Source organism: Laetiporus sulphureus (genome assembly GCF_001632365.1).
Source record: "Laetiporus sulphureus 93-53 unplaced genomic scaffold LAESUscaffold_1, whole genome shotgun sequence".
Classification (NCBI taxonomy): Eukaryota; Fungi; Basidiomycota; class Agaricomycetes; order Polyporales; family Laetiporaceae; genus Laetiporus; species Laetiporus sulphureus.
Genome location: NW_024468510.1, coordinates 829645 through 841986, shown reverse-complemented (window position 1 = coordinate 841986; position 12342 = coordinate 829645). Strand labels below are relative to the sequence as shown.

Below are 12342 nucleotides of genomic sequence, written 5' to 3'. Positions count from 1 at the left end.
TCATGCATCCGTGGGTGATAGACATCCCATTACTGCTAGATCGTGATACATGCATGCGTACAACAAGGCATAGGGGAGATTGAGATGATGGCATCAATATTGACATGGAATGTATGCTACGACATCGTATGCAATGCGGGGTAATCAGTCAGAAGGGAATAATAACGTACGACATATGAGAACGTTCGGCCAATGAGAGAACATCGAGAGGATAAATCAAACAGTGAGATGAGACAATACGGAGAAGATGGACAGAGGATGAAAGCGAGGACGTGCGGCAATAGATGTAGGTAATAACAAGAACAAGTGAGCAGGGTGGTTCGACAAAGAAGTAACACAGGGTATGATAGGAACATACAGTAGGGGCGAAGGAAGAAGGTACAGGTGTCACGTTGAGCAACAGCTCCAAGAAGCCCCGCCAGCCGCCTGAGTTTTCTCTCGCGTTTCCTCCGCATCTGCTTGAGTGGCCCATACGGGAGTATTGATGCTAGTCAGGTAGACGCTGTCTCTTCTCTTCATCTCATTTTCTTGTTCAATGCTATCCTTCCTTGCAATGATGGCAGCGATCAACGAGCCAAAGAGATGTTGAATCCCTGTATGCATGCCGAGGTTATTCGCAGACCATACTTCAACAGATGTACGAACCGAGATCATCCTTGGCGGAAACTTCAAATAGCTCCATTCCCTTATGCAAACCCCATTCCTGGTCATCGACCTCATCCGTCTCATCTCCATCGTCCTCCAAGGTAGTAGAACTTCCGTCTACTGCTTCATTCCAACCGACGGACCGGTATCCGAATTGCGAGTCAGAGCGACGCTGTGGGGGACGAATAGCGCCATCCCAATTTGAGCTAAGGGCGCCGGGACCACCGCTCTTAGCCCGAGGACGCGTTAGAGCCGTTGTATGAGAGCGCTTTATTGTAGTAGCTCGTGGGTCGGAGTGATAGCCTAGGTCGCTGGTTGCTGATTGAGGTGACTTAGCCACTGGGGCTGTGGCAGGAGCCGACCGGATGCCCGGAAAGGACGTGAAACGCGGCCGAATGTACGAAAAGGTCGAGGGCGGTGGTGGGGGCGGTGGACTAGGTGGCCTTGGAGGAGGGAACCACGTATGCAGAGACAGCCGCGCGCGGTCTGAGGTGACTTGACGTTGCCGATGCAGATCAGCCTTCGAGCCCACAATATAAATAATGAGATCAGGAGAACAGTTTTTCTTTAACTCTGGCAGGAACAAGTGAGCGACACGGCCAGTCATGAAATTAAAAAGCACACCTTCCAGCCATCCACGGACGTCGTCAAAACTAGACAGATTTGTGATATCGTACAATAACAAGGCAGCATTTGCCCCGCGGTAATACATGGGTGCCTTTGAGACGTACGTCAGTACAACAAGCACTGCCACAAAAGCTATATGCATCGGCTCACCATGCTACGGAATCTTTCCTGGCCTGCCGTATCCCATAGCTGCAGCCTGACTTTGATCCCATCGACGTACACCTTCTTGGTAACGAAGAATGCGCCAGTAGTTGAAGTCGTGTTTTTAGGATCAAACTTGTTTTGGGTATAGCGGTGCAACAGGCTGGTCTTGCCTACGCCTTCACGCGTGAAGACACACGAACCGAGGAGAAACTGCGCTTAGATACTATCGCCTAGGATATGCTACCGATGCGGACGGACCTGTGTTGCCCATGATTACAATCTTGGCATCGATGCCCTGGTCATCATATCGTGACTTGGTGTATGGGTTCATGCGAGGATGGGACGTCATTATGGCAAACCGACCGTCTTGAAGAGATAGGACGGGGCCGCAGGGGCGGAAAGGAAAGAAAGGAGAGACAGAAGCGATGCAGGCAACAGTACCAATTAGTAGCAGCGAAACGGTAGCGACCAACAAGCGCTCGTTGCCGTCCCACGGAGACATTCCCAATCGGGCCGCGGAACTGCAGAACACGGGCCACGTGCGCGCGTTTACACGCCGGACCTAACAACATTGCCGAGATAAGATTACACACGCAAGATCCGAAGAGAAATCGACGACAGTGTGCTCATAACAGCAGGGCATGCAGTACATTTTGGGGCGATGGCAATAAAGCATAAAGACCCGAACGTCCACCTGACACACCCTACTCCTGCGTCTGAGGCGGGAACTCAAACGTAACCTCCTTCCCGGTTAGACGGCGATACACCGACGAGAATGAGTCCAGCTTGTACTCGAGCGATGTAGAATCCTTGGAGTCGAGGAAGCTAGAAACACGCAGGTCAGCTGCAATGCATACAGAAAGACAAGTAAGACGTACACTTTAAGGGTTTTTGAGCCTTCGATCGCAACCCGTGTCCGCTTGCCGATAATCTCCCCAGGAAACACGAGGTCCTCGAGGACTTTCTCGTGGACATTCGTCAGGGTACGGCTACGAGGCCTCTTCTGCTTCACTCGCGAGGTGCGCGTGGGCTTGCGCAACATCCTGCGCTGAGCGACAAAAACCACATGGCGATCTGAGAACTTCTTCTCGAGCTCTCGGGTCAGCCTAAGACAAAGATATTGTAATCATAAGTTCTTGCAAACGAAACAATACATTACTCCACCTTTGCTGAACCTTGTGAAACGCCTTCAGCTGAGGCACAGGAACGAAAATGACGATAGCCTTCTTGCCACCACGAACGTCGACTTCACGTGCGGCAGATATCTGCAGCGGCTTTAGCTCCGTCTTGAGCTCAGGGACATGATTCTCGAGATCAATCAGAGCCTGAGCAATACTAATTTCGAGTTCGTCTGGAGGGGTAGTGGGAGCATTGGCCGTACGGGAAATCTTGTGCTGGAGGGACATTCTGGTGCCAGAAAGCCTACGGACAAACGCGGAGTCAGCATCCAGAATCTCCTCAAGCCATCCATCCCATTTCGCCCGGATTTCCGCTAATCCACCAAGACATATCCTCCCCAGTCATACTGAAGCACCTCTCTAATCGTTATAACGCGAATGGAGTACTCACCGTGCCTTATCGCCGTCGTCGAGTTCGGTGGGGTGGTTGCTGGTGGCGTTAGCGCTCAGCGGGGAGGTGGCACGTGAGGCGCAATCGGGCGAGACCCGGGATACCAGTTGCCCTCCTTTTGTGGCCACTTGCCGAACTTGGTAAGTTGGCAACAAGCGCCGGGTCCAAATAACAGTTGCAGCAGAAGCATGGTGCAGGGGAGGAACAGCAGCAATCGGGTTTAGTCACAAAAGGGCTGTATATACGAGCAATGCATGAATGACGGAAAGTGTAAGTAGAAGTGTGGAGTAAAGTGTTTACTGTTGTACGTGGACATGTAGGTACGGTAAGGAGCCTGTTAACGTTACGCGTGAACCGTACTGGAACGTCAGCAGCCCCAGCAGCAGCCATCGTTGACAATATACCTCCTCATGGCGCCGCGGACAAGGTCGATGGCCATCCAGCTAAGCCCCGTGCCCACTACCCTCATCCACCGACGTCTATGTGCACGAAACGCGGCTCACTTTATTGACGAAGCGCAACTAGCTGGTCAGATGCATACGTCCGCGATGCAAGCAGCTCCATTGCGGCACGTCAGTGGAACGGCGATTCGTACAAATGCATGAAGAGGCTCTCCGTGCTGACGCTTGCTTCCCTTCCCCTCCGTTTGCCACTGTGCGACTGTGCTTCGACGTCTTCTAGCACGGTTCATCACACCGTGTTGCGCATTGAAAACGAACATTTCCGAGGGACGACCGACGAGCGGTTCGATGGTCAAAGCCTTTCCTCCTGTCGCGGCTTGCCGGTTAGCATTGCGGACATCTCGTCGCCATCGTCGATGATGCTCACGACACACTCTGTGTCCGCGAAGCTACGCTCGGGCGACATGCGTAGGGTAGCGTCGCTTTTGGCATACAACGCCCTGGGGATCTGGCAGACGGAGGGCACGCCCGCACTGAATGGCCTGTAGGGTACGCAGCAGTCGCCGCAGACAGTAATTAGCACGGACGCGGATTAACTGCGCGAATACGTATGAGGGCGGCCGCCCACGTTTAGGTCGACCCAGTGGAGTGGGGACGATTCGCACCAGGTTGCCCGACGTTCGACCATGCTATGTTGCCCGCGTGATGATAGCAGTAGTGTGGAATTGGACCGATGTAAGGCGCGAACAGTAGCGGTACAAACGGCGACGGCATCGGCAACAGGTGGAACAAGTCGACTCACTTTCAGCCCATCGGTCGTCTGAATCGGCGACGTGTGAATGTCGTTTACACAGAGACTTAAGATGGGCGGGCGAGTTACATAGGGCGAAAGAAAGCGGCGCAGGAGCTGACATCAGCGATCGGACAACGTCCTAGCCCGAAGAGGGTGATCGTGCAGCCTCCTATCTTATGTAAGCGCCACTTTGCCCCTAAATAACATTCTGTTATTTGGAACTACACAGATCCTTGTTCGAGCGAACATATCAAAGCGACTCCTTCACAAGCAGAGCAGACTCAGTGAATAAACAAAATAATTCATTCATCGACTGCGCTTGAACTCTTCCACCCATTTTTGTTCTACATCTCCTTTAGGCAACACGACAAACGTCAAACAACCATCCTTCAGTTCCAGGCCATCCACGGGTTCCCCCTCCTTAGCACGGGCTGCATTGAAAACGCCCTTCAACGTCATCTTCTTGCCTACTTTGAGAAGGCGTTCGTGGTGCGTCGTGGCATAGACGACCAAGCGATCTGCGACGTAGTCATGATTATTGTCCCACTCTGGAGGTGGGGCTTCTGGTGGGAACATGGCGGCCAGGTGTGATGAGAAAGCGGTGTCCTCTACGAATTGAGAGATGACGTCCGAGGTCGCATACTGAGGATACAAGAAGAAGACGGGCACGATTAGGGTGCTGCCCGTCGTGTCTTCAGGATCGAAGGTAGGCGCATAGGGATTCTCAGACGAGCCGTCCGGCCGTGGGATGACGACCAAATTTCGCTCCTTCAATGCTGTCTCTGGCTTTTTATTGTACCAATTTTCAAACAGAAGGGCTCACCTTGAAGGCTTCCTCGAGCCGCTTCTTGTTCTCCACCTCTCGGCGTAATCTATTCTGCCTTTCTCTCTCCTTCTTATCTTTGATCATCTTTTCTTGCCTTGCTCTCTCACGTAGTGTACGAACGTCTTTATTATCCTTGTCAAAGCAAAGACAACGGTCGCAACAGTCAATCGCTTCATCGTAGCGCTCCAGTTGTATGAGAGCAAGTGCGGAGCGGTAATGGGCCTTTGATGATTTAGGGTTTGTCAAAATTGCCCTTGAGCAATCTTTCAGCACGGAGCCAAAGTTCTCTGAGAAATGACAACCTATGAACATCTTGATGCGTGAAGTGGGTTGTCGCCTTACTGAGCTCTAGATTGCATGCAGCTCGATTGCATAGCAACGCCTCAAGAAGTAAAACGTCGGTTGGCTTTGCGTCAATCCCTTGGGTGTAGAATCCTACAGCCTCTCGGTACCGTTTGCCCTTGAAATAATCGTTTCCTTGCTCCTTGAAGTTCTGTGCGACATCTAGAGACTAGTTTGTAAAGTAGATCAACATAGAAGGCTTGCTTGGAGCTTACCGTCCGGGGTGCCTTCGTAAGCAAGACTTTGCAACGCACCAACAATCGGATTATCAGCGACATCCTCCGGTAGCGTCTTCATGAAGAGCGGAACGCTGTCGAACGCCGCCAGCTTCTCATCAGCAGAAACGGGCTGTGGTAACGGTTGCCTCGGCTGAGGATCCATGGACAATGCGACGTTCGATGAGAAACAATGAACTGGGGATTATAGCTACGGGCACTGTAGCGATTGAGTGATGAAGACAGGTCGAAGAGCCGTTTGTTCGATCTACATTAAGCGGAAAGCGGGCGTTGAATCAAGATCAGCATCATCATCGATCGGGCTGCAGAGGCGATCTCCGGAGCCCACCAGCACAGGGTTCAAGCATCGTGAGCATTCAATATTCAATATTCAGAAGTGCGACCCCTGCCAAGTTACCGCAATCTCTCTTCTCGCTCTGCCACCCTGTCAAAATGAAAGTCAGAGGCCTCGTCGCTGCACTCAACAGCAATGGCAAGTTCAAATACAAGGCAGGCCTCCTTCGATGTCGGATCACGAAATCCTAGTCATCCATAGTTGAGCAGAGCCCAGATTTCGAAGTTGATAACCTTGTAATCGGAGGTGGTGAGTGATCGAGGCTGCCTCCTACCTTTCGACCATAAACTCTGTCTTTCTAGGTGTCGTTGGGCTGGCCATCGCCCGGCAGCTTGTCCGGAGGTTTCCATCCAGTTCGACTTTCTTGGTGGAACGTCACGGCAGAGCGGGTGAAGAGACAAGGTAGGCATCCATATCAAAATACATCTCGGTACTGACTAAGTTTTCGCAGTTCACGCAATTCCGAAGTAATTCATGCAGGTACGGCAATGTATACGACAAGTGTCTCATTCCGAGTGGCTCATGCCCGTTCCACGGCACATCAGGACTGTACTACCCTGCAGACTCGCTGAAGACCAGGCTGTGTCTACGTGGCAGGCATCTCATGTATGCCTATTGTCAGCAACATAACATTCCTCACAAGAAAGTAGGCAAGCTAGTAGTCGCGAAGGACTCGCAGCGTTCCTACATTGAGGGCCTACACACGAAGGCCCAGAAATTAGGCTGGCCGGCACATTCACCGCTCCATCTCAGTCGTACCCCAGTCTTGCCCACCGAGCTGATGAGCGGCGATTGGGCGCGCGAGCTAGAGCCAGATCTGTCTAAAGACATTATCGCTGCACTTTGGAGCCCGGAGACGGGGATTGTCGATTCGCATTCGCTCATGGAGAACCTGGAGAAGGATATTAACGAGTCTGATGGAGGGGAGCTCGCCTTTCAAACTCGGGTTGTCCGGGTTGATCCCCACGAGCGTGGTTGGGTTGTGCAGACCGTAACAGACGAAGAAGAGGAGAGCGATGCAGTGATCGCTAGAACATTGATCAACTGTGCAGGGCTCTCGGCCAATCTGATTCTGAACGCTCTTCTCCCTGAAGAACGTCGCATACCAATGTACTACGGTCGCGGCTCGTATGCATCTTATCATGGACCAGGCGTAGAGAACGTCTCTCACCTGATATACCCATGCCCAGATACGGGACGCACTGCCCATGGATTCCAGTCATTGGGCACACACCTTACCCTCGACTTGCAAGGCAAAATTAGGTTCGGACCGGACCTCGACTGGCTCAACCCACCGTCTGCTAGCGACAGAGAACTCGTTGACGATGCTGACCCGGACTTCTGGCAGAGGCATCTCATTCCAGACGAAACGAGGTTGCAGCTGATGCACCATGCTGTTCTCGACTACCTACCCGGGATCAAGCTGGAGCGTCTGGATCCGGACTATTGCGGAGTCAGGCCCAAACTTGCTGGGCCACAAGGGGGCTTTAGGGACTTCGAGTTCCAAACTCACTATCCGGAGACATTCATGGGAGGGAATAAGGGTTCGGGTTCTGTCAAACGACCGATGATCACTTTACTTGGAATCGAGAGCCCCGGGTTGACATCAAGTCTTGCTATCGCAGAAAACGTTGTAGACGATATGCTAGGCGGAGGCAAAAATCACGCAGTGGAATGATTGGGAGGAGTTGTACGTGTATGACATAGAATGCACGGGATACCTATGGTCCACCACGCGGGATGATCTTCGGCTCCCAAGCGTCGATCTTTGACTTCATAGTATTGTAAGGCTTGTATGCTCCCCGAGTTCCAGTAAGATTCTCAACCCATGGCTACAACGTGCTTATATCAAACGTAACGCCCGAGAAATGGTTGACACGGACATACCGCCTTCCACGGAGGAGTCAGGTTCTGCACCACAGGATCCTCAGTCGGTGGATCCTTGCGGATATGTGACAGCCATGAGTGCCATTCGGGAGGAACTTGTGTGGCATTGAAGTCATGCTATGCGCAAAACAGTCATTCAAACTGATTGGGATTACAATGGATGTTTCGCGCACCTGAGCAAAGTCGACCCATCGGTGACGTCCTACAGTAGGCTCACTCAGTTAAATTCAGAAAGTGAGCAACTGATAGCCGTACCAGGGATCTCCTCCTCTGCGTTGAGATTCTCGAAATAACGGTTGCCAAACCTGTCCAGAGGTCAGGAGAGTTCACTGCAACATAAGGTGCCGGAACTCACTGGTCCTTGCCCACAAATCTGCCAGACTTGGCGTCACCGATGTACTGCATCTGATGCCACCATTCCTTGAGACCTACTCGTCGGATTGACCGAATTGTCCGCGCCAACGAGACCATGGTAGTATGTCGGTGTGCTCGTCGGGTTAATCGCCAATCCTCAATCCAATCCGCTTTGCTTACGTAAGTGACCTCGCTGAGGGCATGAAGGTGCTTGCGCGCTTTTCAAACCGTCACCTCTGGTCATTTTCATTTTGCCACTTCGCTGAATCTCGCTCCAGATCCATGATTCGCCATACGACGACTCCTTTTTCTTCAGCACAGAAGCTGCTGGCGGCCTCGAGATGCTTGCGCGACCCGTCATCTTCTCGATCCGTTTCCACAACGCCCTTGCGAGCTTGGGATGCAGAGCGAGTCCGCGGTTCCACAAAAGACGGAAACAGCGAATATTACAAGAAACGTTTGTCAGCCAGGGATACGTCGCCAGAAGGGATACCACCGAAGGCCAGGTCGCGTCATCTACAGAACGACGGCAGTCAGCCGGTCATCAGAAATCCGAAATACTATGGACGACTCCGTCCAGCTGATGTGTCGAAGCGGATACATAGATTTTGTGCTGGAGGGCGTTTTCCTGATGCCGTTGAGATGGTGAAAAATCTCCCTGCCGATGCACAGAACACAGTCGTATGGAATACCCTTATTGACAAAGCATTCGAGAACAAACGCTATAATGTTGCATACAAGTTATTTACCGACGTACGTATATTGCCAAATATCGTTTAGTGCGTCGTCTGATGCTGCCCCAGATGAAGCGTCGCGGGTTTCGTCCTGATATCCGGACCTTCTACACAATGTTCGGCGGATATATGTCCGTGAAAGATTGGTCGCGGTATACGCTACAGTTGCAGAATGTGCACAGCCTCTTCGAAGAGTATCAAGTGTATATTGAGGAGACGAGACAGCACAGTCCTCATGGTGGACACATATCGGTTGCGCCCATCAATGCGTACATCATGATTCTCTCCAACGTTGGGGATTACCAGAAGATGATGGACGTCTACTCCGAAATGGAGGAGGCGGGCCCTCTAGCACCAAACCACTACACCTTCGCCAACCTGTTCAATGCTATCGCGGAAAAGAAGCGGACATCCTCTGCTCCGGAGGATGTCCGAGCACAGCGGGCAAAGAATGCTTCGGAAGTCAAGTTGCTCTGGCGGCAAATGATCAGAGTCTCAGAGAGCAACCCAGCTTTCGAGATCGATTCTCACGTCATTGAGGGTGCACTCAAGGCCCTAAAGCTAGGCAGTCCCACCGACCATTTGTTCGCATTCGATATCATCCGCGAGTATCTCGGCCTCGCTAAATTCGGTGAGGCCCCTGTTCCCGTCAAGGTGGAGATGACACCCCACGTTTTCGTGCAAGCGCTCTCGTTGTGCAATACATCTGGAAAATATCGACTCGCCCCACACTTCTTCCGGCAGGTTGCCGACCGACAAAGACGGGGCGAGGAGCCTGTCATCGGTCGTTCGCACGTGGAAAAGGTCATCGAAGCGCATGCGGGGCTTGGGATGACCATAAACGGAGAATCCTCGATTCGGGCGCTGGAGGTACTTGAATGGCTGCTGAAGGAATCAGCATTGCAGCCCGACTCTGAACGCTTACGACCCAAATTGAAAACGTTCACACTGGTCCTGGCCACTTGTTGGCGAGACGGCGACTGGACAACTGCGACGCGGACATTCGAACTCATGACAGGTTACGATGCTGAAGACTTCGCGGACGAGGGAGAAGTTAGCCGAAACGAAACACTTCGCCCGCAGGAGAGATCAGAGGGAAGAATATTCGAACCGGACACGGCAGCGATGTCCCATATCGTGCGGACAGCTCTGGCTTCCGGAGATGCGCGTAACATGCGCCAATGCTTGCGGATAGTCGATTATTTCAAACCCGATCGTTTCCTTGGACATCGGCACCCTGAAGAGGAGCATGAGCCTCAGGATCAGAATCATGACTTCTATGCTGCCAAATTGGTGAAGGATCTGTTAGAGATCACAGACACCGTTGTACCGAAGGGCAACAAGAGCGATCGCAGCGATGAAGAGCAGCGATGGCAAGAAATCCGCAAATTAGCGGAGAGTTATACCTTCCCACCTTCCTCCAATGCTCCGCAAGTGCCATTCTACGAAAGAAATCCATTGGGTAGCGAACGTAGTCTAGCTGCCATAGATCATCAGGTAAAACAAGACATGGACTCGAGGCGGATGTTGATACGAAAATCGAGCCGATAGCATTTTCCCTACCAGTAGCACATTGCCTTCTTGCTGTTATCTCCTTATGCGCTTCGGAGACTGATCGACGCTCCTTCAACCCGATAATCTGCAAAACAACGACACGAAAATGAAGCATTAGAGCAAAATACTACATCACATGCAGAGCAGTAAACGATAGTACGATCGTCCGTTTCGATCCCTACGTAGAAATCTGCCTTGCGCAAGGGTCCTAATGTCCATTCAAACACAATAGAACATGCCTATGCGACCGACATTGGCCTGTCGGCTATTGTGATCGCGCTGGCACGCCGCTTGTCAACCTCAAAGCCCGGTTTTGAGAAAGCGGGCGACGGCGGCGTGAACGCGTCGTCTGTGAGGGCCATCGAGACAGGCTGATACACGTGTGACTCGCGATCGGGATTCATCAGCCCGTACGTGGATATTGAGTTCATCGGCATGGGGCTTGTGCGTCCAGCAACCCTGCGCGGCCGCGCCAACCCACCGCCATTCCTCCGGCAAACATACACGATGCCTGCGATGACGAGCGCGAGGAGGATGAATGCGTTGAAAGCCATCAGCGCGAGTACCGCAGGCAAGTACGTGCCCAGCTTCGTCAGGGTGTCAGCCAGCTCGCTGGATAGCGACACGGTTGTTGAGGTCGCGGCGGTGACATTAGCTGCGTTGTAGGTGATATTCTGCGCGGTGCCGCCTCTGATTTTGTGGAAGTTCACAGACGCCGTGTCGGCATTAACGAGGGAAAGCAGCTTGATGTAAGGATCTCCTAAATCGCCGGACGAGTCGTAATCCCCGAAATCGTAGACCGCGTATACGGAGCGTAGCATGTTGTCGCCAATTAGCCAGTCACTGTGATACAGTCGGTATCGGTGGAGCAGGATGTATAAGGCTACTCACAACTCTCCTCCGCCGATGTCATCGTCAGGGAGAATCGTCGCCAGGCATTGCGAAGAGTCAGAGGAAGTTTTGACCGTGATATCAAGTGGGTCAATGGGGTAGATATCTTCACTGCAGTGCGAGCCCAAAGCGTCAGCCGATGGATATATAGGAGGCAGGAACTCTATGAAAAGCCTCACCCGAATTGTAGTGCAATGTCAACCTCAGAATCACAAGGCAAGGCCCACTGACCAAGGCTATCATCATATTTCGCGTTAGAGATATTGCCAAAGATCGTATTAGCGATGTCCGTGGTCACATAACTATACTCATGCTTAAACTGTCTGCTCCTCTTCCGTGAATTCTAACACTCACGTGTAAGATGTACCACTGTCAAGCACTACGACAGCCCTGTTGGAGGGTGCGCCGGATATACTGGTGGTGACAGGGACTGCGGTAGAATCGGCGCCTAGTAGGAGATAGTCGAGCAAGACGCTCCATCGCTTGGGATAGCTCTCGGGCCATGTTGAGATCGTGGTACTGTTCGCTACGGCAGAATATTCCGGTTCGTACTCTCCTATAAGAAGAAAATCAGATGAAGAGTATACCCTTGTAATGCGCGGACATAGCCCTACCTATTGAGAAATATCCCTCCACATCATCGTATGTGTCGTCAATGTCTTGCAGGGAGAATGAAATGAAGTTCGGTTCGCTCTTGTCCTGCGCGAAGGCATTGTAGAGGAAAGTCCGTCCAGTGTCACTGCCACTGCGGTTCACAAGCGCGTCGACATTGGACAGAGAGTCGAATCCAAGGCCGATGATACCGACGGCGCCGTACGCTAGCGCAGGGTTACTCGCGGAGGAGACATCCATGAATGCTTGGGATTTGACCTCAATCCTTTGGAAAATGGGTGAGGTCATAGCTACCGATTCACAACTAAGACGTACCCTGCAAATTCCACTTCAGCATAAGAGACGTTGCCATACGCCCAACCGATGCCATACTACGAGCTGATATCAACGGGG

General features: G+C 52.1%; 6 protein-coding genes across 6 annotated transcripts in view; 2 read left to right on the top strand and 4 right to left on the bottom strand.

Annotated features, from left to right (window-relative positions):
- Positions 1-7: 7 nt before the first annotated feature.
- Positions 8-1879, bottom strand: LAESUDRAFT_719090 (ras-domain-containing protein). The gene is made up of 5 exons (XM_040907561.1): positions 1675-1879; positions 1423-1592; positions 1270-1363; positions 646-1218; positions 8-593 (listed from the first exon to the last, which is right to left on the bottom strand). The coding sequence occupies exons 1-5, from the start codon at positions 1763-1765 to the stop codon at positions 388-390; spliced, it is 1134 nt and encodes a 377-aa protein (XP_040770289.1). The 5' UTR covers positions 1766-1879; the 3' UTR covers positions 8-387.
- Positions 1880-2015: 136 nt separating this feature from the next.
- On the bottom strand, positions 2016-5804 carry LAESUDRAFT_740087 (40S ribosomal protein S7). The gene is made up of 9 exons (XM_040911059.1): positions 5563-5804; positions 5348-5509; positions 5003-5292; positions 4494-4947; positions 4189-4206; positions 3785-3821; positions 2581-2838; positions 2295-2522; positions 2016-2241 (listed from the first exon to the last, which is right to left on the bottom strand). Exons 1-9 carry the CDS (start codon positions 5726-5728, stop codon positions 2121-2123), a joined length of 1734 nt encoding a protein of 577 aa, XP_040770288.1. The 5' UTR covers positions 5729-5804; the 3' UTR covers positions 2016-2120.
- Positions 5805-6015: 211 nt separating this feature from the next.
- On the top strand, positions 6016-7595 carry LAESUDRAFT_640445 (NAD dehydrogenase; the record flags this gene model as incomplete). The annotated part of the gene is made up of 5 exons (XM_040903601.1): positions 6016-6088; positions 6119-6166; positions 6220-6319; positions 6369-6397; positions 6463-7595. The coding sequence occupies 5 exons, from the start codon at positions 6016-6018 to the stop codon at positions 7593-7595; spliced, it is 1383 nt and encodes a 460-aa protein (XP_040770287.1).
- Positions 7596-7638: 43 nt separating this feature from the next.
- LAESUDRAFT_733382 (NDUFA12-domain-containing protein) lies at positions 7639-8275 on the bottom strand (the record flags this gene model as incomplete). The annotated part of the gene is made up of 5 exons (XM_040910422.1): positions 7639-7749; positions 7805-7921; positions 7978-8006; positions 8060-8109; positions 8160-8275. 5 exons carry the CDS (start codon positions 8273-8275, stop codon positions 7639-7641), a joined length of 423 nt encoding a protein of 140 aa, XP_040770286.1.
- Positions 8276-8440: 165 nt separating this feature from the next.
- LAESUDRAFT_753819 (uncharacterized protein) lies at positions 8441-10443 on the top strand (the record flags this gene model as incomplete). Its single annotated transcript, XM_040911808.1, has 2 exons — positions 8441-8911; positions 8962-10443. 2 exons carry the CDS (start codon positions 8441-8443, stop codon positions 10441-10443), a joined length of 1953 nt encoding a protein of 650 aa, XP_040770285.1.
- Positions 10444-10685: 242 nt separating this feature from the next.
- Positions 10686-12342, bottom strand: part of LAESUDRAFT_640006 (acid protease) — a gene marked incomplete at both ends in the record, with an annotated part of 2344 nt that continues 687 nt past the window's right edge. Inside the window, 6 exons of the mRNA XM_040903572.1 lie at positions 10686-11289; positions 11338-11448; positions 11517-11639; positions 11692-11893; positions 11952-12214; positions 12265-12320. Of these exons, the coding sequence (XP_040770284.1) occupies positions 10686-11289; positions 11338-11448; positions 11517-11639; positions 11692-11893; positions 11952-12214; positions 12265-12320 (1359 nt within the window). The remainder of the gene's footprint in view (positions 11290-11337; positions 11449-11516; positions 11640-11691; positions 11894-11951; positions 12215-12264; positions 12321-12342) is intronic.